We start from the raw sequence: 25520 nt of genomic DNA, 5'->3' as shown, positions 1-25520 counted from the left end.
ACATAATAGTGCATACTGTTATGATGAAATCTAGTGATTAACCAGTAAAATACCATGCCTGCACATAAACATTTGAAATTAATGGACTGTAATGATTTTAATAATACTGTAAAAGGAAGTGAAAATGTAATTTTAGTGTCATGCTAACTAGGTGGTTTTTTGTTTGTTTTTGTTTTAAATAATAAATTCACATCCAAATAAATTCCTTAATTGTGATGGGAAAAACTTATTTAAAATGTCTCAAAATGCACATAAAAGCATCCATAATTTAAAAACTCAACAATGGAATTTATATTTTGTAAATTGACAGACACATTTGTATTTTACTTGTCATGGTGGGGATGCAAGAGGTCATAAACCATAATAATAAACTACATTGCTAGGAGAAAAATTCAAACAATATTTTCTTTTTTCTTTTCTTCCTTTGTATTACTTAGGCAATTAAAATATACCAACTTCCACAGTTCTTGATAAGGAGTTGTAAAAACATGTTGGCTTAACCAAAAACATGACTGCAAATCATAACAATGTGTATTTTTAATTATTATTTTACAATTAACACAGCATAATAAGCTCATTCAGTTAAGGTTCTGAAATTGAAAATCACAAAATAAATATATAAATTTAAAATTTTTTTAAAATAATAATAATAATAATTTTTAAAAACCATGATTTGTTAGGAGCTTTTCACATTATCAATAGTTTCAGGGTGTACAAACAGTGTACTGGTGGAACAGTTAATGTCTGCTTAATATGCAAGAAACAGTGATAAAAATATCTTTGATGTGTGCTTTTAAGAGGTGGAGGGAATACATGTATTATATTAAAAAATAATAATAATAAATAAATGTATGCTTGGTACACTTGTGAAAATGTTGACAATTGTGAACAGCTCTTTAAGAAACTAGTCTCATGGTGGACGGCTCCAGATGACAAATCACAGTTTTATCCACGAGGTAAAGGTCTGACATTGGGATGAACATACTTGTATCTTGTTTTTTGTAATCCACTGTCTCGGCAACTGTTGCTCCTCTTGGTATCCAGTGTACTTTGTATAGAGTTTATGATTGTAGCAATGCATGGCTTCAGGTCTAACAAATTTGAGCACAGTATTTTTGTTTGATGTGAGCATAGCAAGGTACTTTTACCAGTACAATAAGGTAATACACAGCTAGCCCATTTGCTAAGTGCATTTTGGGTTATTTGAAGCAATCATGTTTCATTTGTTTTGAGGTGAAATGGTTCAGAAGTCACATATTTGTTCTTAATACGGGAATGCTTATATTCAGCAGTTTTCATCACAATAAAAGCTGGGCAATGACTTCATCTTATATCCATCTTAGATTTAATATTTGAAACCATTTGGAATATACTTGATACTTAAACCAATCTGATTTTCAATATGTGAAAGTTTGCATAATGATATGAATATGTAATTCATTAAGTGAAATTTGGATGTAATGTAGTTAACATTATAGTTGTTGTATTGTGCTTAACATTCAGGCATAACTTAATCCTTGCAGTGTGGGAGATGTTTAAATCAATGACAAGTTGTAACCAACATGAAAAAAAGTTTAGTTATAAAATTTTAAGCAATTTTGTATTCTATCGCTTGATTTGATAATTTAACCACTAATGTCAGGATGTTAAACAAAACCGGAATGAAGTGAGACTTATTGATGCTGCAATAGGACTTTTATAAAGGTAATTTAGCTAGTTTGTATTAAGTGCTGCATGCAAACAAAGAACTAGCAGAATTAATTTTTTTAATTCAAATTTAACAACAAAATGCCCACCAACCCTCAACACAAATTGGTATTAAACAGAACCTTCAAGTTCAACCGAACAGAACCAACAAAATTACCATATTTTGTAAGATTTTTCCTGGCTGAATTTTCATTGCTACTTGTAGAATCTGTGCTAACACTTTTATCATCCTGTGACACTGATCGAAGGAAGTGGATGATACTTTGTGAAAGACTATTTAATCTACGGTATTTATCCGATCTCCTGACACAACAGACATCATTGTCCTCAGAATGTTTCACAGTCTTACACTTGTTCTGCTTGGTCTTGTTGCCACACACTCCAGATGTTCGCAGTTTACTGTCCTTCATGTTCCTACTGGAGTTCTTAACATCCTTCAATTTTGTTTTTGTGATAATCTTTGTCTTAGTTTTGGTCACTGTAACAGTATTGGTGTTACCAGTTCTGCTGGTTCTTGCTATCTGTCTGTCAGTTCTGGAAAATCTCCTTTCACCTATTTCTGTCGTTAAATGACCACCAGTAGGTTGTTTAGCTTCAGCAGGTGAGGTGCTGAGCTGGGATGACACAACACAGTTAGACAACACAACCAGATGGTAACTTTTCACGTGATCCTCTACCACGGGTATTTGATTATTGTTATGTTCATAAAGTGTCCAATTCAAGCCACTTCTATGTCTTGTGAGAATGTGATGAGGATGGATGGCCGAGTCTGCACTTTTCTTACTCCTTGTGATCATTCTAGTTTGTCTTGTGCTGCAGGTGGCATGTGTTAAATCTAACAGAACAGATATACTGTTAACATATTATCAAAAACAGAATGTATCACTGGAACATTATTATCCAAAGCAAAAAGCTACACATTAACAATATTTTAATATTTTAAAACTAAACGTCCACGAACTTACAATACTCATCTAAACATGTCCTGATAATAAACATTAACCATAAATAACAAACTTATTTTCACTGTGATATTTCAAACGTTTTTTTTACACAAAAGTCATTGACATTACCTAAACTAAACTTCCCCGTCGGTGGGACCATTGGGCTATTTTTCGTTCCAGCCAGTGCACCACGACTGGTATATAAAAGGTGGTATGTGCTAACCTGTCTGTGGGATGGTGCATATAAAATATCCCTTGCTGCATTTTGAAAAATGTAGCGGGTTTCCTCTGATGACTACTTGAAAGAATTACCAAATGTTTGACATCCAATAGCCGATGATTAATCAATGTGCTCCAGTGGTGTCATTAAACAAAACAAATTTCTTCTTCTTAAACTAAAGTGATAAGCGTCTTACACATGAGGTTATACCTGTACCTGTATCATGACTCTTTAATTCAAAAATATAGTTATGTTGCACTTTTTAAAAATATAATTACAATATATAATCCTTCTTTGTGAATACTATTTGTTGATATCATAGAACTTAAAAGTACATGTGTAATATACTGTAGTTAAATGGACGTTATTCTTTATGGTACTGTACAGGTTGGTAAAAAGTTTAAGCACAGCTGTTTATCACATTTCTACTTTTATTAAAAGGTATCCGTATCCAAAAGAATTGCAAGGCTACATTCCATGGCCATACGGTGAACTAATTTTCATGTGAGAAACTTGATAGAAAGTATGTTGCCTTGGTGCCCCTCTTTTGAAGAAAACGTTTGCCGTGATGTCCCTCCAACTTGCCTTGGTGCCCTAAATTTCATTATTAAATAGAAGGCAACACTTGCCATGCCCCCAAAAAGTTGAAATTCGACCCTGTTTAACCTCATTTTAAAATGTTTGATATATACAGCCTTTAGCAAGTAAGAAATGATGCTGTTCAGAGTTTGAACATTGTAACTGATATACCATTATGGTCAATAAATAATTATACTCAGTTTACTCTCTGGTTGGACAAAGCAATTATGAAAAATCTGGATTGATTTTCAAAATGAATTCTTTTCATATATCTACATGTAAATTTTGACTTGTACATGGAAAAATAATTCCTCATACGCTGTCATCTGATGGCCTACGTATATTAAATACAGTTTCAAAGACAAGAACCATAGTGAATGTATCAAACTTAATGAAAATATGATGGTGGTTCCTAAAGGTACATTATGTATCTCCACATTTTGTAGTAATAAGACTAGAGCAAAAGTAGAAAAATCCCACCTTATTCATTAACACTGGCTACAGCTATAGCTGAAAGAAGTCTCCTTGGCTAAGACCATACAGTAATCAAAGTTTAGCAAAAGGTCATAGAAAGTAAACTTTGATCAGTTCCTTGAAATGTATAAATCTATCTTTTATCCCACTCTCCACAAAACATGGTCTAAGTACCTAAATATATTTTTTTGTTTGTTAAAAAACTACATGAATATTTCCATTAATAAATAAAACAATATACTTAAATAGTATTTTTAATTATGTACTATGTAGTTCAACTGTTACTTTATTCAACAGTCCCTCATACCAATATTTATTAGCAAGTCATTGAAGAATGGCTACTTAGGCAAGATAGTGTAATAGTGAAGGATAATTTGTGCAATATGAACCTTAACATGGCCATGCTAGCAATGTAGTTGCAGAGGTTATTGACATGGCCATGCTAGCAATGTAGTTGCAGAGGTTTTTGTTTTGCCTTCCTTTCTTTCTTTCTTTATTCTTTTCTGTCTTTTTTTTTTGTTTTTTTTTTGTTTAGCAAGCATTCATCAATGTCTGATAAAACGTGCAGCAAGCTCATATATAAACCCCAAAATAAACGAGAAACACAATTTCTAACCAATAATAATCTTTTAATCATCAATTTGTATAGACAATCAGTAGGTGACAAAACAAGTGCTTGACAGTCAGATGACTCCTCAAGTACCTGGAAATTAAATTGTAAGTCGGTATAAATACTAATAAATATCAGCTGGGTTAACACATCATAGGAACGTCAAACATATCTTTACATCAACAAAACAGTAGAGAAATAAGCAATACTGTCATCATTTGGTTAAATCAGAAATAGCTGTACAGTAAATATTGTACTAAAACCAATAAACATGTTACAAAATGGTCCAGCTAGATCATATTTGGTTATCACAGGAAACATGATTCATCAAGCACTCATACTTATTTGATACAAAGTCAGCCAATGGCCCATACGACAATAACATTGTCAGAGTAAACAATAAAAAACATGTTCAAAATCTTGATTTGTAAGTTTTAAGAAAAATGTAAAAATCTGTTGTATAATTTATTTGTAAACAATGTTTATCATCAATCTTTGTTATGAATGTTGTTGTTTGTTTTGTGTTGTCTGTTGGGGTTTTAAAAATGTTTTTATATTCCTATTTATTTTTGTTTTGTTTTTATACATGTGTACAAAATAATAGAATTAGTCAAGATGATTTTGTTAGTGATTTTTTCTTCTGTTTTGTTCTCTTAAAAAAAAAACTTTAGGTGCAAATAAACAATTCATGACCTCTTTTCTTTTTTCAAACAATTCTTTAAAAAAAAAAAAACAGTCCATAGAATGTTGCTAATTTGCATACTGAAAGGTTACAAATGAAGAACACGTCTACATGTACATGCGATATGAATATATTAGGCAGGGCTTCTAGAATTTTATAAAATTCCACTAGCCATGGGATCAGTGATTTTAAAAATGTACTAGCCATGATTAAAAATTCAAAAGCCCTAAATTAAATAAATACAATTTAATTAATAGTAATAATCAGAAATGTCACATAAAGAAGGAGATAGAGCTTAACTATCCTTAGATTGGGGGTGGAAAGATGGGGCAGGATATTCATATTTACAAAACATGTAAATGCAGCATTTGACAAGGGTTTTTTCCCCACTAGCTGTCGGAATAGTTATAGTAGTTATTTACTAGCCAAACACCGAATATCACTAGCCATGGGAGTGAGGCTACCATAATCTAGAAGCCCTTTATTAGGAGATAAATAGCATGGTAGGCGAGGCAAAACTACATGTAACTCAACTACATACAGGTGTACCAATAAATATCTCATGGAAAATGTCATCATTCATAGGTTTTAGATACAAGGTGACAGAAAGAAACAAATGAACATTATACATATGATGTTATAAAAAAAATCTCTGATTAGGTTTAACTACTTGAATACAATGATAAGAATGATATACATTCGTTGGGAGTGGATCCCCATCCCATATAATTTGTAAGGGACACAATGTTGAAACGGCAGTGTTCCATTTAACCAAAAATAATAGGACAATACTGTCAGATCAAAATACCACCACCACCAAATTCACAAGGGTATATATCTGCAGCACTGAGCATTGCAATCAGCAAAGAAGACAATACATCCATCTAAATAACATAATATTAGAGAAGCAATATCTATATGTTATTAATACACATAGCAGCACATATTTAGCAAAGCACGTAACCCACCTGCAAATTTTGACGAGCATGATGCAGCGACAAACTTGGAAGCACAAGCAGGGAAGCTACCACACGATGCCTCATCAGAACCAGAGTCTAGCTGGGGACCACCTCGAATGTTGTCTTCAGATATATCGTCTACACAGCAGAGTGAACCATGGGAAGGAAGGAAGCAGGTACATTGAACATGCTAACACAAGGCTGGGCAAGCAACAAAATGTCTGTCAATATCACTCATCCAGCATTCACATGTGCTTTGATCATTTCACAATGCAACACTAATTCTTTATTGATTTTAAATCATTGTTTACTTTCTTTTGTTTCTCTGAATAATGGTGAATATTGAAAATGTCTTTCACACTATTTTCCCTATAATTAATCATGTCAGGCTTTCGGATTTCACCGAAATGATTGTTTCCAGTACCATGTCGATAAAATCACCGAACCGAAATTTGGTTTTCCATGATTATTGTATCGAATAAGACTTCAACAAAAATTATATGTATACAATTATTTTAAAAAACCGTTTCCAGTGGGTTCTCTTGATCACAAGGCACAGAACCGAAAAGGTGTTTCCCATGACATTTGAAATCCTATGGCTTGCATGTCAGTAGAAAGTTCTCTATTATGGTACATACATTATAAGAGCTTTTAACAATCAAAACTATGAATGCATAAATTCATATTACATTAGAAAATAACTTAGTCCGAACAGATTTTTTTTTTTATAATTGTAATTTAAAAAAAAATAAAAAAATTTAAAACTATATTGCACTGTAATGGTAGCTATTATCGACCGTTTCAAAAACAAGGGTTCTACACTTTGTAAACATAGCGTGATTTCAAAGTCATGATCAATGACATTTAGTCACCAACTATGGGCTTTCAGATGCAAACTAACACTTTTTGATGCTGGAATTTCAGCAATTGATGGTACAAGAAGATGTTGTGTGTGGCCATTATTTATCTGTAAGTATTTATCTAGAAGAGTTAAACAAAAATAATGTTGAGATATTAAGTATACATACAATGATCAGTTATGCATACATGTATGTTGTCAGTTCAACTGAGTTTCTATAAACATATTTTAAGTTTTACTTATACCAGGTCACCATAGTTGCCATCACATTGTCTAGAAGTATAATTATTTACAGATTTTAAAAGGTATTACTAAAAAACAAATAAGAATGAAGTTTGATATATTTTTTTAAATTATTTAATGTGGAAATGACGATGAGCAATCTGACAAAACTGTAAATTTAACAGAGATATCAAGTTTTAAAACAGTGCCAAAACAAATTACATATTCAATATAACAAAAAAAAGTTTTTAAAAACTGTTCAACTATGACAGGGTATGAAGAAGTGTACCGGTATGTCCCCAACAAAACAATTCTTAAATCTGAGATTATCTTAAAGTAAATTACCCCCCAAAATGTTTTAAAAATGCCCATGAGCTCTTTTCTTTCCTCTGTGGTAATGTAGATTTAAAGTTGAGACAAAAAAAAAAAAATATATATTTTAGTATCATATTTTCTGCTAGTCAGAATATCTAATTCTGATAAACCTGATGTCTCGGTTTCAAACGAAAAAAAAGAAGAAAAAAAAAGAAGATAAAATAGATAAAAAATGAAAGGTGCAGCAAATAAAAATCACCAATGAAGCTTAAAGAAAACCACAAGAATGCACGTTCAACATGAAATGATTTAATGATGTATCCAAACAGCTTTCATAGATATGTCTTCAACATACAAACAAGCCATACACAAAGGATTTTACACAAATAAATAATGCATGCTACATTAATTACTGGAAATATAAATGAACATAATTTGTTGTAAATGGTTTGATTTGAATGGGAAAGTATGAAATGGGCCCAAAAATATTTAAATAAAAAATCAAAGATATTATAACTGCACATTTGTCAGTGAACTGTGATGAACAAGAGCTTCTTTGCATAAAGCTTTTTTTTTTTTTTTAAATGCACTTTACATGAATTTCTTTGCATAAACCATATTTAAAAACAAAAAACTAACATCAAAGATCATTTTTAAAGTCTTAAAAACACTCAACACATGAGCAAATATGCACTTTTTTCTTTCAAAAAATGTTTACAGCTTGGTTTTAAATGATTTCTGAATGATTTCGAGTTCAGAAAAAGCACCTCTGGAAACCGTAACAGTTGTCACAATCTCAAAAGGTGTAATTAAAAAAAAAAAAATGTGTGTTCAGTAGTTAATCAGAACTCATTAGGTAATCATTTTAAGGGTAACAGTAATTGCTAGGAAAGAACAATAGTTAACTCTCCTGGAAATAATTAGCAAAACCACCCGAAGCCAAGCCAAGCACACAACATGATATTCACCCAAATGCAAGTCTTGTTAAGTAATTATATCCTGCTTTTAGAAATAATGCACTATATCAATAGCATCTTCACCTCAATATTGATTACTATCAGTTGTTTGGGTTGTTTTTTTAATAAACTTAACATAAGTATCACTAAAGTGATATAATCATCAATAATTTCTATCACACAATGAAGTAAAAAATTATATAAAAAAAAAAAACACAAGAAAAAAACAGGTATGTATTCCAATATTTTTAACTTTGTTAATTCATGGGAAGGAATAGAATCTTCAAAGCAAAATTACCATGTACTGAATATTTTGTAACAAGCTTCAAAGCAATTACTGAAATGACTTCAGAAGATTAACATCTGTGATTAGTGGCGTGTTCATGATCCAGGACTGACCTCATGGTCAACCGTCAGGTGGTTAAACATAAGATCCTTTTATGTGTAAGAAATACGAGATTCAAATGAAGTTATGAGTAATTACAGTAAAACATGACCAATCCTAAATAACTAGTTTATCCAGGTTTGCTGTCTCCAGGCAATGTTTAAACAATCAGATCATGACTGATGATAGCATGTTCTTTTGATGTCTTTATCCAAGTTATATTCACTCTTTGAAGTAACTCATCATTTCATCATGTATTCAGGATCCTCATTTCAAAGAGGGAATCATAAATGGTACAACGTAAAGAGTATGAAAGCAATCCATAAAAAATCTAATAGTTAATATTTTCAACTGAAAATGATTAAGACAAATGTTGCAATCCCAAAATGTAACTGTTTAGAATTGTTTGTGATTAAATGTAACATTTTTCAAAATTAATTTGTTGGCCAGAATGTAGCAACACAACTTCATTGAAAAATGTTCCGCAATTCAATAAAGCATTTTCCGTTCCTGGTCTTTAACTAATAGTCACTGAATTTACCTGCGTATCTAATAATGAACAGAAAAGTCAACAGGACTCTCCCATTATTACATTAAAAACAAAAACAACTACCTGATAGCCAATCTTGCACGACCTAACCAGAGGAATCATCAATTCTAAATCATCTCTCATATATACGACAATACTATAATTGAATGCTTATTTTTGTTTTTTCGTTTTTAAATATACACCATTAAATATATATTAAACTTAATTAACTTAATTAAATCTGTAACAAGTTCTCCATTTGAAAAAAGCAATATTAATTCCAGAATAGAAATTTCACACAACGCGAAGAGAATGTCAAATCTAAAAAAATATATTCCATTTAAAGAGGAACACTGAAAGGCGAGTGTGAAAATACTCCCTACTTTTCATTATCAGGCAATTATGATCGTGAAAGCAACAGCTTGCTTGTCTTGGCGAGGCCCGTGTATTAAGGTTTTATGTACTATAAAATAAAATTATTAAAATCGATCTTTAGTGGAATTGAAGGATTTGGTTCTCAGTGTCCTTTCTGAAAGGTTTTGTAACATCATTTTGCAAACAAACAACAATAACGTAACCCTTTTTTCGCAATATTTTCATTAAAATTATTTCAGTTGTAACAATACTAGAACCAAAACAAACCAAAAAATTAGTTTAAAATAAATTGAATTTAAGCAAACAAATGCACAAAATGTTTTAAGAACAGAAAATTGCGTAACAAAATTAACAACCTAAGACTTATGCCTCGTAGATTGATGTCACTGATGGACACAAGTAGAAAACTTAATAAATTAACAAGTCGAGATTGGTCCCAGTGGTCCACACGGACAATCAATCTATGTGCCACCTGCTATATAAACGTCGAGACCACTAAAACAAAGCACACAATAAGGTACCTGGCCTGGACGCCATGCATTTATCACAGGCAATGGGAGTCGTCGTTAGAATATGTGTCATTCATTCAAGCATTGCTCTCACCTGATCGACTATGGCTGCTGGAACTGGTACTTGAGCTTTCCGACAACGAATCGTCTCCACTGCTCAAGTCAGACGTACTTTCCGATTCCGAAGCACTAAGAATATTGCGATTGCGATAACACCGGAAACTCTCCTTCTGTGGTGTAATGTCTGTGGGATCGGCAAAATGATGCAGTGAATCAGACATTGACGTGGCCCGTTTCGGTGGTGACGGACGAGGATTGAGGTCCAGGCACGGCCCACCAGTGCTGAACGCACGCTTTCTCCCTGTAGGGCTGCCCGGCCCTCGACGCAAGGAACTATCACTGTTTACTGGGGACCTTGGGGAAGAGGTATCTGGTGGAGGTCTATTTTTGGGGGGACGACCCGGAGAGCGGCCGGTCCCTTTCCGAGTCTGTGAACTGGACACGGAATCACTTTTAGCACCACGACCTTTTTTACTATTGAATAACACAGCTGTCCTTCTATTGACACCAGACGGAGAGGAAGTATTGTCTTTTGCATCCGAATGAGCACCACTTAACTTTGTCACGTCCAAGTTGTGGGGCTTTTCTCCTACAATCAAATCATATTTATTGAAAAGACATGGGCATCAAGTCAAACACATAAGTACTAACTGAAAACAAAATAAAGGATTAAAACACTGACAAATTTTACACCAAATTTACGATCTTCATACCATCCACATGTTAAAAATTATTTATAAAACTGTAGACAATATCCACATGTTCAGTTGAATAAAGATGAGATTCAGAAAATACATTGTTCTGAAACTTGATTACTGCACCCAACTAGGGCTAAGAAATTAATGTAATTACTAGTAATAGCAAATAAAGTTTATAAAAATGTCTTTAAATGACATATATCAGTGACAAGAGTAAAACTGTACGAGGGTGCGGTTAATTTGAAAATACCCAATTCAAGTCCTGACACTGCCAATCACCTGTTTCTAACGTTTTTGCACTACTTGCTCAGCAATCTTGCATACAGATAGGCAGGTCAACTGAGCCACTCCCACACCTGTTAACATCAAATGCATTTTTCATGCATATATATACACCAATGATTCAGATTTAGCAACCAACAGAGATTTGAAATAATCGAGGATTGAAATCCCTGGGTCAATAACAGTGCGTCATTGTCATAGCATACCTGCCTGATGCTTAGATCCCGAATCTAGGTCACATTCACTGTGACTCCTGCTAGCCATCCGACCGCGCCCTCTTCCGCGACCTCTAGTTCGACCCGGAATGCCTCGCAATGATGATCTCGATAGCGGTGAGTTCAGAGTCTTCTCCTCATTTGGAGATAATGAACCAACAGGTGACTTTCCCATCGGAGTGTGGGGTGTGCGACCAGAACTGGCTGGAGTATTTTCATCCTCTGTATCAGCTGTTTCAGAAGCTAAAAAAACAAAACAATAAAACAACTATTTCTCTTTCTGGCCAAGCCTGACATTTAAATTACAATCATTTATCAAGCAGTAAAATCATGACACTTCTGCAGACACAAAAGTAGATAATTAACATCAAATATGTGCGGAATTACACGACACAGTATTTGAGGTGCACCGTCATTTTTATTGAAATAATGGCTACACGACTTTAAATTCACGCAAATTGCCAATCAGTTAAATGGTGAATCATTACATTCTAAAATTACAAGTTACAAACTTCAGAATCATTAGCATTTTATTTGCCATGCAAATATAATTCTTGGAACGTAACAAGTGGTTACCTAGGCAGCCTTCTATGTTAACTTTTCCTTCTAGGAGCCACATGGTGCCTACTTGTATTTTTATATAGATAGTATGAAATGTTTAAGTTGCCAAAAAAAAAAAAAAAAGGTAAAACATGCGGCAAAATCGGTTGCAATGTATAGAGCTACTATGGGATAAAAGAAATGTTCCGATTGTATCTGAAATATTGTTCCCAGAATTAGACGAGTTTATGGAAATAAATATCAAACAGGTGTTGATAGTAATACTGACCAGTATCTGCCGTGTCATATTCATCTTTCCCTTTCTGAAGAGCAAGCTTTCTCCGCGTTTTGAATATTTCCCTCTTGATTCGTTTGGCAAATTTCGATCTCTTGCCTGAAACAACAAAACAAAACAAAAAACCACCCAATTAGCAAAAGTTTAATTAATCAACAATTAGTCTGCAAGTAAATGTTATGCATAAATTAGAATGTTCAAAGCCATGATGGTTTGGATATCATATATTGAGTAGACAAAACATAAATCAATTGGATTTCACTGCGAGACAGGTGTAGACCCAATAGTTTTCCGCTCCCATTGTGAAACGGAATTTACATTTGGTAATGGAATTATGATTTTAGCAAAGCTTAAAAAAAAAAGATTACCATATTACTACTGGTACACTGATGATTAAGCCCTGTACAATACATTTTTCCTAATGCAGCAAGGGATCTTTTATATGCACTTTCCCACACAGGAAAGCACCTACAATGGTTGGAACGAGACAAAACCCAATCAGTTGAAGGGATCCACCGAGATGATTCTATCCTGCGACACAATCACCTCAATCGAGCACTCCACTGACTGATCTAAATCCTGCCCCTTGTCACAACATGTATTGTATTCATGAAACATAGGCTTTTTTTCATGGTTCGATCCTGCGACAAAAGCACATCAAGCGAGCACTCAGCCGACTGATTTAAATCTTGCCCATTGTCACATGATGTATTAGTTAACTTGTTAATGACATATATTGTATTCATGAAACAGGTTTTTTAAAAACAGGCCTGACCTCCACGCAGCATGGTGTTGGCCGTATCCATCTTGTCGAGCAGAATACGCAGCTGCTCCTCCAGGGGCATCCCGTCCTGGATTCCCTGCTGCATGAAGTCATCAACTGAAACACACACAGAAGAGGTTCTAACTACCACTCTCAACAAATACAACAAAGACAAATATATCCATAGCTTTTCTTTAAGAATAGTCTGCAGAACCAAACCATTTCACTATATCTTAAGTATTTCAAAAATTGTAATATATTAACATTATTTTCTTACAATTTTGTGTACCTACAAGTACAAATCCAATTTAATAAAGTGACTTTATATTATTTTAGTTCTTTAATCAAGTACATACATGTATAAAGAAGGTAACCTGGGACAGGGCACAATATTTCATGAGAACCGTTGTTCTGTTTATGTGTCAGTTACGCAACTTTAAAATCACAAGAACTGCAAATTGGTTACATGGTGAACAATTACATTCTAAAATTAAAACAACCAGTAATGAAAGAGAAAATCAGTTTGTTTTTAAATACATTTGAACCACTAATGTAGCACAGAACCATAGTTCAAGTGTTTTAGGATTAGATAGGCCTAACTCATCGGTTTGAGAACTATATTCATGTAACCAATTGTTCAGTTACCTAAGTTAAACTCACGTGAACTTACTTCCGGTTACCTAAGATTTTGAAATATTGTCCCCTGTGACCAGTAACTTTTACATATATCAATATTTGCTATATATTAATTGGAAGCATAACTTAGTATTAACTATATCCAATACCAGCCTTTCTACCGAGTGATTTTGTCACTAAATTCAGTTTGACTTGACATAAAAACAAAAGTACTTTTTGGAAATAGTCCGTAACTTTTTTCTATTTTTATGTGCAAGTAAAATATCTGGTATGTTATATAACTATGCAGCCATCAGATTTTAAAAATAGTTTACATAAATGATTATTGAACAGTTTAACAGTAAACATACTTTTTTTCTTCTCCACAATATCATTTTGCCAGTAATCTAAGAGATTAATTCGAAATCACCAACAATGTTAAATACTTACTGTCTTCGATTATAACAGGAGGTGCATCTGAATTGGATGGCTGTTTTGGTAGGTGAAGTCCAGTCTCTGGGTCAAATCCAACCTGTTCTGCCATTCGACGAGTTGACCGGATTATACTACCACCCTGCAAACATAAGCCATTACTGTAATTGTAAAATGAACGTCCTACAATTTCACACTAAGGAGCATTATACCCATTTAAAAATAAAAGCAGAAAAATCTTTTCATCATTTCAGATCCCCCTGCACTTCAATCTACTTTGTAAAAATTACTTTAAAGCAAAAAAACAAAAAACACACACACAAAACCGTTTAAAATCACATCTCTGACACTGGCAATTCTTATAACAGGCATGCTCATTTCATCATTTTGTTTCATTATTTGTCACTTTTTAAAAATTATTTTTTATTACTGTTATTTTTTTTTAGTTATGTGGAATTGCTTTCCAGATGGTTTCCAAATGACAACCTCTGCAATTAAGAAAATGTCCACGGCAAAAAAACATACCATTGAAAAAAACAAGGCAAAAAAGTTGTGGAAAATTAAAAACTCCACGGCATTACTTACTGCTGTGGGTAATTGCAGAGGCTGAATGAGGAGTTTTTAATTCAACTAAGTAACTGTATAAACAATATTCTACACCTGTTTAACTTGATTATAACAACTCAAAATGTCTAGTGTATAGGAAAAACAAAACAAAAACCCTCAAATATTTGGTGATGGAAGTCTACAATGTTGTACAGTATTATCTGCAATCTACATAATCATAAACACTTCTAAAAATGTGTACATGGGTTGCAATGAGATGTGGGTATAATATTTTTCAATTAATAATTAATATTTTATGTTATGCAGTCTCCAGGATGGACGGAGGACAAATACAAATCAATGTGCATTTACACCACACATACAACGCAGCTTTGTAGAATGACAGGATGGTGTATGACACCAGGAATTTACCATAAACAATTTAATTTTTTATGTCATTGAAGCATTATAAATTAACTGAGCACTTCATTATTTTGGCTTTTCACACATTTTCCCATGATCATTGCAAATTAGAGAAACAGTGAATCAGTTTCCCTCCAGACAGGAAACGTAATGCCTAGCAAAAAGAAGCTGACAGACCAAGACGGATGGGACTCAATCTACAACACAGCTACGGGCCAGGTTTGATGTGAACACTGCGTTACGCAAGACGTGGCATGGTGAATAACTCACCACCACCTGACCCATGTGTCGCGAGGGCCCATTCAGTTAAACTGTCTGTGATAATGCATTAGCAACCCTGTTTATTGGATGTTCCTTATGTCATGAAATATGAACACACTTTCCATGATTTATGCGAGAGAAAAGTTTTAATTTGCATCATGTCTCGACAGTTATAATGTTGTAAGTGAATATGGAGGAAATATCCATAGCAGACAAATGTTAAATAACCTGAAATGCCGTAAGTTTATGCTAATGATTTCGTGAGAAGAACGATATATTAGTTTGACAACATACGTAACAAGCACACTGGTTTTTTTTAATCAACAGCTCTATTAAATGTTCAACCATAACTCCATGACCCGTACACAAAGGCCATGGTATATAGTCTTAGAGGTGCATAAGAAGATCCCTTGTTGCTTGTTTGTTAGTAGTCTGTATAGCCTTTCTTAACCCACTAAATAACTGTAGTTGTAAAATGTTAGTAATCAAATTTTCCTTTCCTTTTCTATTAGTTGTAATGGTAGATAATTTTGGACAATTGGTCTTGGCAATGATGGTGGGACCTGCTCAGTCGGTAGATCATTTGCCCTATATGATGCGACCTAGCTCAGTCTGTAGGTAGTACTAAACCAAATAACTTCCGGCTGGGTCAAAGTTCGAGGTGCACCCAACTTTTGATAGAGAAGTGAACACCACAAGTCCTGTGATTGGTGATAAATGTGAGTGTGTTGGTTGTAAAAAAAATTAGTTTCATCTGGGCTAAAAATGTATGCAATTTTATTTCATCTAGTACCACTGTGTCAAGTAGCCTTGTGCTTGGAACATGTATGGGGTACCTGTAAAAAAAAGTACTCAAATTTTGTGCGGAACTAGGGTAGTCATAGACGCTACCTGTTATCTCAGAAATGAGCAGCTTCACACCCACATTTTTGTGATTCACTTTAAGGGTGAGGGGTGGTAGTATTTATATCCGTGGCGTTTATGTCGATTGATACGTTGCAGGTAGGAGTTTTAGCCACATATGTTACTATTGTCGTCTATGGGATTTGATTTGGTAGTATACACCCTACAGCACAAATTCAGTGCATAATAAAAAATATTATGATTTTGTGATTTTATTTAATTAAACTATACTGGTTGATTAATTAGCTGTCACTGGACCACCCAAGTTCACAATGACCTTGACCTTGACACTAATCACTGTACATGGCTCTGAATGGAGTTTGAATCAAAGTTAGCACTGAGGAAAAGTTGGTTTTGGCCTATAATTCATACTGTAAATATTTCAATAATTTCTTTTTATATGGTATTTTACTTGCCATATACAACTGCTCTTAAATATGGTGTTATATATAGGCAACCTGAATTAAGATTTTAATAACAATTTATTTTTATATTAAAAATAACATGTGTCAATAGTGGGTTAATGTCTTTAGTTTCCATTAACATAGTTAATTTTTCATGTATGAAATTCTGAAAACTCAAATTTGTAAAGAACTTGATTTTTATTGTCATTTTGACATATTTATAGGGTGCTAAGTTATATTTTAGACAAGTTTGTAGTTTTATGCAAAATTTAAAATAAATTTAATGAAAAACTTCACCAAAGACATAATTAAATTTGTTGTCACTATTGTGCCTTCTGTTCTTAATTATACATAACAATAATCTTGTTAAACATACCTTTAGATCTCCAGATCAAATATTTTTTTTAATAATCACTTAGTTTGCTCTCATGAAGACCATTTTAGGTTTATACTGGATTCAGAACCAATTTTTTTCAGATTTGATTATCTGCCTTGGAGTAAGTTGGTAATTTATTTTATTATTAAAGCTGTATTACCCAATGTTACTAGCTAAATAAAATGCTGGATTACTGATTGTAGAAATACATCCAATATACATATTGTATTGATCTGGATTAGAAAATAATGCAATAAAATAGATGTTCAAGTAATTATGTCATTTAAAAGTAGTTTTTTAAAGTAATTAATCAAAAATAAATGTGTGAAAGCTGGATGATAATTCCAGATATCACAAATATTAAAAGCTCCAACTACAGTAGGCTACAAATAAAATATAGTCAGGAATATGGGTGGCTCCAAATGGTTTTGGTGGTTCATTATGAAAATCAGCATGGCCGATGGATTTGAAATTCCCACACCTGGTAACTTGAAGACTGCCACACCCTGCATACAGGATTTCCTCCCAACACAAATGTCCAGAACATTAAGTTATTACTTCATACAGGTACAGTCATGTTGGTGTTTCCTTCCTCAGACAGTGTATTTTTTTAATACTGATATTTCTTTGATGTACCTGTTCAGGTCTCCTAATCTAGGGGTCAATCAAATGCATGTGTTTTAATGGAATACTTTAAAGGAGTAGAGGTACTCTGACTATCTTTGTTGTCTCTACATATATACCTGAGTACACACACCAAACTGACAGTAAATATTATCAGGAGTTTTATTTTAAAACATTTTGTTGTTTAATATGACATATTGCATTTGTACAAAACTGTATACAATATATATGCCTTATGAGGTATACATTATATTAGGTTGCACTGTAAAAACAACAGTTTCAGTGAGGCTGTCACTTTATGTCAGAATACACCAGATCCTGGTTGTCATAAAAACACATAGCAGGACACTTTTTGAAAAATGTATATTATCAGTATAGGTAGTACTAAACCAAATAACTCCCGGCTGGGTCAAAGTTCGAGGTGCACCGAACTTTTGATAGAGAAGTGAACACCACAAGTCCTGTGATTGGTTATAGATGTGAGTGTGTTGGTTGCAAAAAAAATTAGTTTCATCTGGGCTAAAAATGTATGCAATTTTATTTCATCTAGTACCACTGTGTCAAGTAGCCTTGTGCTTGGAACATGTATGGGGTACCTGTAAAAAAAAGTACTCAAATTTTGTGCGGAACTAGGGTAGTCATAAACGCTACCTGTTATCTCAGAAATGAGCAGCTTGACACCCACATTTTTGTGATTCACTTTAAGGGCGAGGGGTGGTAGTATTTATATCCGTGGCGTTTATGTCAACTGATACGCTGCAGGTAGGAGTTTTAGCCACATATGTTACTATTGTCGTCTATAGGATTTGATTTGGTAGTATACACCCTGTAGAGCATTCACCCTAGATGGAGGGATCCAACTCAGTCTGTAGAGCAAATGCCCTAGATGGTGGGATCTAGTTCAGTCGGTAGAGCATTCGCCCTAGATGGTGGGATCTAGTTCAGTCAGTAGAGCACTCGCCCTAGATCGTGGGACCTAGCTCAGTCTGTAGAGCATTCACCTTAGCTGGTGGAATTTACTTCAGTCTGTAGAGCATTCGCCCTAGATGGTGGGACCTAGCTCAGTCTGTAGAGCACTTGCCCTAGATTGTGGGACCTAGCTCAGTCTGTAGAGCACTCGCCCTAGATGGAGGGATCTAGCTCAGTCAGTAGAGCACTCGCCCTAAATGGTGGGACCTAGCTCACTCTGTAGTAGAGCATTCGCCCTAGATGGTGGGACCTAGCTCAGTCAGTAGAGCATTCTCCCTAGATGGTGGGACCTAGCTCAGTCTGTACAGCAATCACCCTAGATGGTGGGACCTAGCTCAGTCAGTAGAGCACTCGCCCTAGATGGTGGGACCTAGCTCAGTCTGTAGAGCATTCTCCCTAGATGGTGGGACCTAGCTCAGTCTGTACAGCATTTGCCCTAGATGGTGGGACCTAGCTCAGTAGGTTGAGCATTCGCCCTAGATGATGGACCTAGCTCAGTCTGTAGAGCACTTGACCTAGATGGTGGGACCTAGCTCAGTCTGTACAGCACTTGCCCTAGATGGTGGGACCTAGCTCAGTCGGTTGAGCATTCGCCCTAGATGATGGACCTAGCTCAGTCTGTAGAGCACTTGACCTAGATGGTGGGACCTAGCTCAGTCGGTAGAGCACTTGCCCTAGATGGTGGGACCTAGCTCAGTCTGTAGAGCATTCTCCCTAGATGGTGGGACCTAGCTCAGTCTGTAGAGCATTCACCCTAGATGGTGGGACCTAGCTCAGTCTGTAGAGCATTCGCCCTAGATGGTGGGACCTAGCTCAGTAGGTTGAGCATTCACCCTAGATGGTGGGACCTAGCTCAGTCTGTAGAGCATTCTCCCTAGATGGTGGGACCTAGCTCAGTCTGTAGAGCATTCACCCTAGATGGTGGGACCTAGCTCAGTCTGTAGAGCATTCACCCTAGATGGTGGGACCTAGCTCAGTCTGTAGAGCATTCGCCCTAGATGGTGGGACCTAGCTCAGTAGGTTGAGCATTCACCCTAGATGGTGGGACCTAGCTCAGTCTGTAGAGCATTCTCCCTAGATGGTGGGACCTAGCTCAGTCTGTAGAGCATTCACCCTAGATGGTGGGACCTAGCTCAGTCTGTAGAGCATTCACCCTAGATGGTGGGACCTAGCTCAGTCTGTAGAGCATTTGCCCTAGATGGTGGGACCTAGCTCAGTAGGTTGAGCATTCGCCCTAGATGATGGACCTAGCTCAGTCTGTAGAGCACTTGACCTAGATGGTGGGACCTAGCTCAGTCTGTACAGCACTTGCCCTAGATGGTGGGACCTAGCTCAGTCGGTTGAGCATTCGCCCTAGATGATGGACCTAGCTCAGTCTGTAGAGCACTTGACCTAGATGGTGGGACCTAGCTCAGTCGGTAGAGCACTTGCCCTAGATGGTGGGACCTAGCTCAGTCTGTAGAGCATTCTCCCTAGATGGTGGGACCTAACTCAGTCTGTAGAGCATTCACCCTAGATGGTGGGACCTAGCTCAGTCTGTAGAGCATTCGCCCTAGATGGTGGGACCTAGCTCAGTCTGTAGAGCATTCACCCTAGATGGTGGGACCTAGCTCAGTCTGTAGAGCATTCACCCTAGATGGTGGGACCTAGCTCAGTCTGTAAAGCACTTGCCCTAGATGGTGGGACCTAGCTCAGTCTGTAGAGCATTCTCCCTAGATGGTGGGACCTAGCTCAGTCTGTACAGCAATCACCCTAGTTGGTGGGACCTAGCTCAGTCAGTAGAGCACTCGCCCTAGATGGTGGGACCTAGCTCAGTCTGTAGAGCATTCTCCCTAGATGGTGGGACCTAGCTCAGTCTGTACAGCATTTGCCCTAGATGGTGGGACCTAGCTCAGTCAGTAGAGCATTCACCCTAGATGGTGGGACCTAGCTCAGTCTGTAGAGCATTCTCCCTAGATGGTGGGACCTAGCTCAGTCTGTACAGCAATCACCCTAGTTGGTGGGACCTAGCTCAGTCAGTAGAGCACTCGCCCTAGATGGTGGGACCTAGCTCAGTCAGTAGAGCATTCACCCTAGATGGGTGACCCTAACTTAGTCTGTAGAGCATTCGCAGGACTGATCGCCTCAATATAGACATTCTTTGGTTGGGTTTTCCCCCGTTGCAACCAGTATATTAAAGGTTATGGTTTGTGTTCTCCTACCTGTGTGAACGTGCATATATAAAAGACCCCTTGCTGCTAACAGAAAATTGTAGTGGGTTTTCTCTAAGACTGTCATATGTCAGATTGCCAAATCTGTGACATAAACTTTGATTTTCAACTTTGGTAAATAGAACTGAAATCAATGACACTAAAGCTTAGCAACAAAGGGAAGTCAAATACACGTTAGATAATGTGAGCAAAGTACAATTTATATGTAGTAAAAGAAAACTAGTTATCATCCCCACTCTGGTTGCAAAACCAAATTATTAAGTATATTGTGGATCTGCTAGATTGGGTTTTTAAAAAATACAAATGAAGCTAAATCACTTAATTTAATTTTCTAAGTGGTAATTACAAATATGTGCATTAACCTTTAGACTACTGGATTAATTTTGAACAAAAACCACGTTGAGTGGGTACAAGTTTATAATTTTTACTCACATATATTCACTTAAATGTTTCATAAATACATGAAATAAAGTTCATATATGAATCGGTAAGTATTATTTTCGTGTCTTTTTTTGAAATTTTTATTATTTTAGATCGGCTAATGGTGATTAAAATTAGGCAAAAAATCGAAAAAGTTGCGTTTACTTACGGGCATTTGTGGCCAGCTGTCCAGTATTTATGTCCATTATTCCCGATAACAGTGGTTTTCTGACCAGATTTTTTTTTTAAAACCGAACTACCATTCATATTGCAATATTTGGTAATTTTCGTTGTTGGTAAAACGATCAAATTTATTATCAAATTAGCTGTTACAATCAGCTATCGATCCCTGAAAATTACCGCGACGTGCCGCCATTGTTGTCAAGAGAAAATACTTGCCGAAAACCACTTTTTGAACTCAAAATTTCAAGGTATTTTCAACTGAAAAAATCTAAACAAAAACCACCATTTTGAAAAAAAAACTTTTTTCTTTAATTATATTTCCGTTTCCGGTGAGTGTCGTGTGCAAAACGGCGGGAAATATGAATTGGGGAATGCACTGTATACAGTGTACAGTATATCGACTGACGTGACGTCGGGCGAGATATCTCGCCTGCAGTAGTCAGAAGTTTAAAACACATTAATGACCCTTTTGTAGGGAACACACTTTTAAATTTCAGCTATTAACTTCAAAGCATTTATCAGATTCCAAAAATGTTTTTTTTTTAAAGGATTTTCTCTTTTTTCAAGTGGAATGATTTTTTAAAAAATAAAAAAATCCAACAAGTGCTTCAATCCTGCTACATTCCACTCTGATGCATTTATCACACCTAACCACATTTAACAGAACTTTCCACCTCCAGCAGTATTATTTATTGCACACAAGTTTTAGAAATAAATGATCATGCATAATTAAATTTTGCAGTATCTTGTCTACACTAGAAAAGGTAACTGCATCTCTGGTTTCTTAATTAACATTCCACAAGAAGCTATGAGGAAAAAAATAATTGAACAACACAACATTAACACTAGACCTATTATTAGCAAGCACTGTTGTCTGAATGTAATTAACTTCGACCATCTAGATTACTTTGAAACAACAATTTCAAAATGCCTAACTACACTAATGAACATTCTAAGCCAGCACAAATTATGTGCTTAATGATCTGAAAACCATAAGCCTAACTGATGCCGTAAATAACTATTAATATGACTCGAGCACTCTAAGCCCTGATGGCAGACTGACAAGGTGTCATTTACTGTTCACAATGGCAAACGTCATGAATATTAATTAAGTGGTAAAAAAAAAACAAGCATTTAGCTTGTAATATTACACTATATGGGGTAAACCAAACTGATATGAATAAAAAAATATCAAAAAAAATCAGATAGCTGTATAAAAATAAAACATGACCTACAGGGTGAGGTCAGGGTTTGGTATGTAGACTATCGTGTGTAAAAATAATTATTACCTCTGAAATTGATTTCATAGCATTATGGAATTAAAATATAACACAATTTTCGCCAAATGTCAGATGAGATAATTGTACAAACATCTCTCTTGAAAAAATAGCCTGTGATTTTTTTGGTCATGTTAGCAGGTGACTTTCTATTTTACGTGCTAGGTCTAAAAAATGGACTGCTTTTTGCAGGCCGCTATTTCAAGCCTTAGAACTAAAGCCAAAGACAATGGAACAAACCTGGTCACGGAGCTTGACCGCTGCCCTGAAGAACATGGTGTCCTTTGCATTGTACATCATACAGTTCTTGATCATCAGCTCAAAGTCAGCCTGGAACTCGTCCACCGTCTTGTACTGGTGCCCATCAACCTTGTTACGCATCGTCTTGAAGTCCATGGGTTTATCGATGTATTCCAAGTAGTCGGGAACCTGTTTGAAAAATGTCTCAGGTTTAGGAAATAACTAATTCCCAGATGTATAAACACAAGCATCCTTGGTACTACATAGCTGCTTTATCTTTATATAATGCAGTCTTAAAGAAACTGTCCTCCATTTGCTGCCATTGCAACATGTTTCTAACTACTTATAGTGCCTTTATGTATTAACAGCATTTTCTTGCTCTGAATATTTGCGTCACAAGCTCTGCAGTAGCTTAAACCGGATTTTACCCGCCAATAATTACTTATCTACAAAAACATAAAAATTTGGAAATAAAATGAAGTTTCAGCTTCTACAGACATTAACTGATTAAGACAATCATAGGGGCACTGATTTTTTGTTTCATATTTATCCCTTTTCCATATAAGAATTTTACAAATTCCGTTCTTGTTCCATTCACACACACACACACACATTGCAATTAAGTGTTTGTATAAAATAAATAAATATACAATGAGGCAAAACATGTCAGTGAAAACAGCAATTTAACTTGTGAATATGCAGACTTCGGACATTCTCGGTATTCTTTACGAAACTATCCGGAAAATAATTAAAACCGATCACATTACAAACCACTTCACTTGTATCATTTATTTTTAACAAAGCCTGGCATACAGTATGCAAATACTGCATTCCTTTGTGAGATTGGAAATATGGCAAATATAAATTAATAGGCAAACACTATATAATAAATCTTTCACTTGAGTAAATGTCGGAGAATTTTAGTTCACAATGTTCAGTTCCTCCTGTTAAATCGACGGGAATATGCAAAGAAAACACGACTGGTAAAACATCTAGATGCACTACATTAAACATTTGGCGTAACATACAAAGGTACTAGTGTCATATCAGAGCACAGGCTGATGTCGCTGTCCATAATTTCTAGTTCAGAAATAAATTTTAATTAATACAATGCACCATTTAAAAGTAAATATGTTTTGGAAAAAAATTGGGAATTCCATTTCAGATTAGGTATTTCTGCGATTCCACAATCGTGGAAAATCAGTGCCTTTACAATCGGAAACACACTGAACATACAGACACTGATATTCAAAACAACTTAAAATTTTTTAATTTGAATGTTTAATCATTAAAAAAGCTTTAAACACCAAATATTTAAACAAAGGCAATTATTGTGTAGAAACTAACAATTTACTAGTCTACAATGACACTTTTATCGACAATATAATTCTAACATCAAGATAGCAATATTTTGAGCAGTGTGGGGGTTTTTAAGCTTGGTTACAGTACTAAAATATGCATCAATAAAAAACATTCAGTGACAAAATAATCTCTACATACCAAAATGTTACAACAGACAAAGGTAAGAATATTGAGTTCTATGACATTTTTTCTTTTGTAACAAGCACTCACTGAATCAATCGGAATGTCAATGAAAAGATTTCAAATATTCATTAATCAAATCTGGCGAGTCAATTACTTGAATTAGACATGCCAATTGCAGGTGATTAATGGTTGGCACAACAAAGAAAAAACCTGTCCCCAATCTCAATTACAACCAACCGTCTTGTAACACAGAGCACCATTCGCACACTGACAAATTAAAAAGCATTTATTTGTAGCAAATTGAACAACTGTCACTCTGTCAAAAGTCTCAAAGATGAAGAAGTAACGCTGCAGGACTTTTGCTATAGCAGTAAGATTAATTAATAAAAGTCTGAAAGGTGATATCAGATTCACCGAGTCGGACATATTCTGAATATTTAATTCTTTACACGATGGACACAATAATGCCATCTTTACAACACTGTTGTCTGGCTGTATTTCGATATAATTGTAATAACTGCTTTATAGTGAACATCAATGCAGTCTTTGCAATACATTATTACAAAGACTGTACATGTGCACAGTAATTACTAATGTACTACAGTCCTAGTTGTTCAAATCTCCTCAGGACCCACATTCTCTGTTTTTCCCCCCAGGTTCCAACCAGTGCCAGGTATATATCAAAGGCCATCATATGTGCAGTCTAGAAGTAAGTGTATAAAAAAGATGTTTGACATCTGCATTGTTATTAAACAAAACAAACAAACTTTGTCAACATCTGACATATAGTTTTAAGTGTATTGTTTTTATTATTAATTATTAATCTTTAATAATACCAAATCAATCACCAGCACCTCTATATTACACATTATACTGATCTTAATTTATGAACTGATTTTGAGCTGTTACCCGTTATCTGACTTTTGCATTTACAATGTGCCATACACGATACAACATCCACCAACTCGGTGAAT

At 35.2% G+C, this 25520-nt stretch overlaps 1 protein-coding gene across 4 annotated transcripts in view; it reads right to left on the bottom strand.

Moving 5' to 3' along the window:
* LOC121369254 (peregrin-like) overlaps positions 1-25520 on the bottom strand; it is a 57781-nt gene that overhangs the window by 7609 nt on the left and 24652 nt on the right. Inside the window, exons 7-14 of one of the 4 annotated variants that reach the window (XM_041494213.1) lie at positions 23062-23250; positions 14244-14367; positions 13191-13295; positions 12410-12514; positions 11572-11823; positions 10420-10974; positions 6185-6313; positions 1865-2542 (exon numbers count right to left, since the gene is read on the bottom strand). In XM_041494213.1, coding sequence (XP_041350147.1) covers positions 1865-2542; positions 6185-6313; positions 10420-10974; positions 11572-11823; positions 12410-12514; positions 13191-13295; positions 14244-14367; positions 23062-23250 — 2137 coding nt within the window. The remainder of the gene's footprint in view (positions 1-1864; positions 2543-6184; positions 6314-10419; positions 10975-11571; positions 11824-12409; positions 12515-13190; positions 13296-14243; positions 14368-23061; positions 23251-25520) is intronic. The other 3 variants (XM_041494214.1, XM_041494215.1, XM_041494216.1) reach the window with 3 other exon arrangements.

This window comes from Gigantopelta aegis, chromosome 3 (assembly GCF_016097555.1).
Source record: "Gigantopelta aegis isolate Gae_Host chromosome 3, Gae_host_genome, whole genome shotgun sequence".
Taxonomy (NCBI): domain Eukaryota; kingdom Metazoa; phylum Mollusca; class Gastropoda; order Neomphalida; family Peltospiridae; genus Gigantopelta; species Gigantopelta aegis.
The sequence above is the reverse complement of the archived record's forward strand: the minus strand, read 5'-3'. Positions and strand labels throughout refer to the sequence as shown.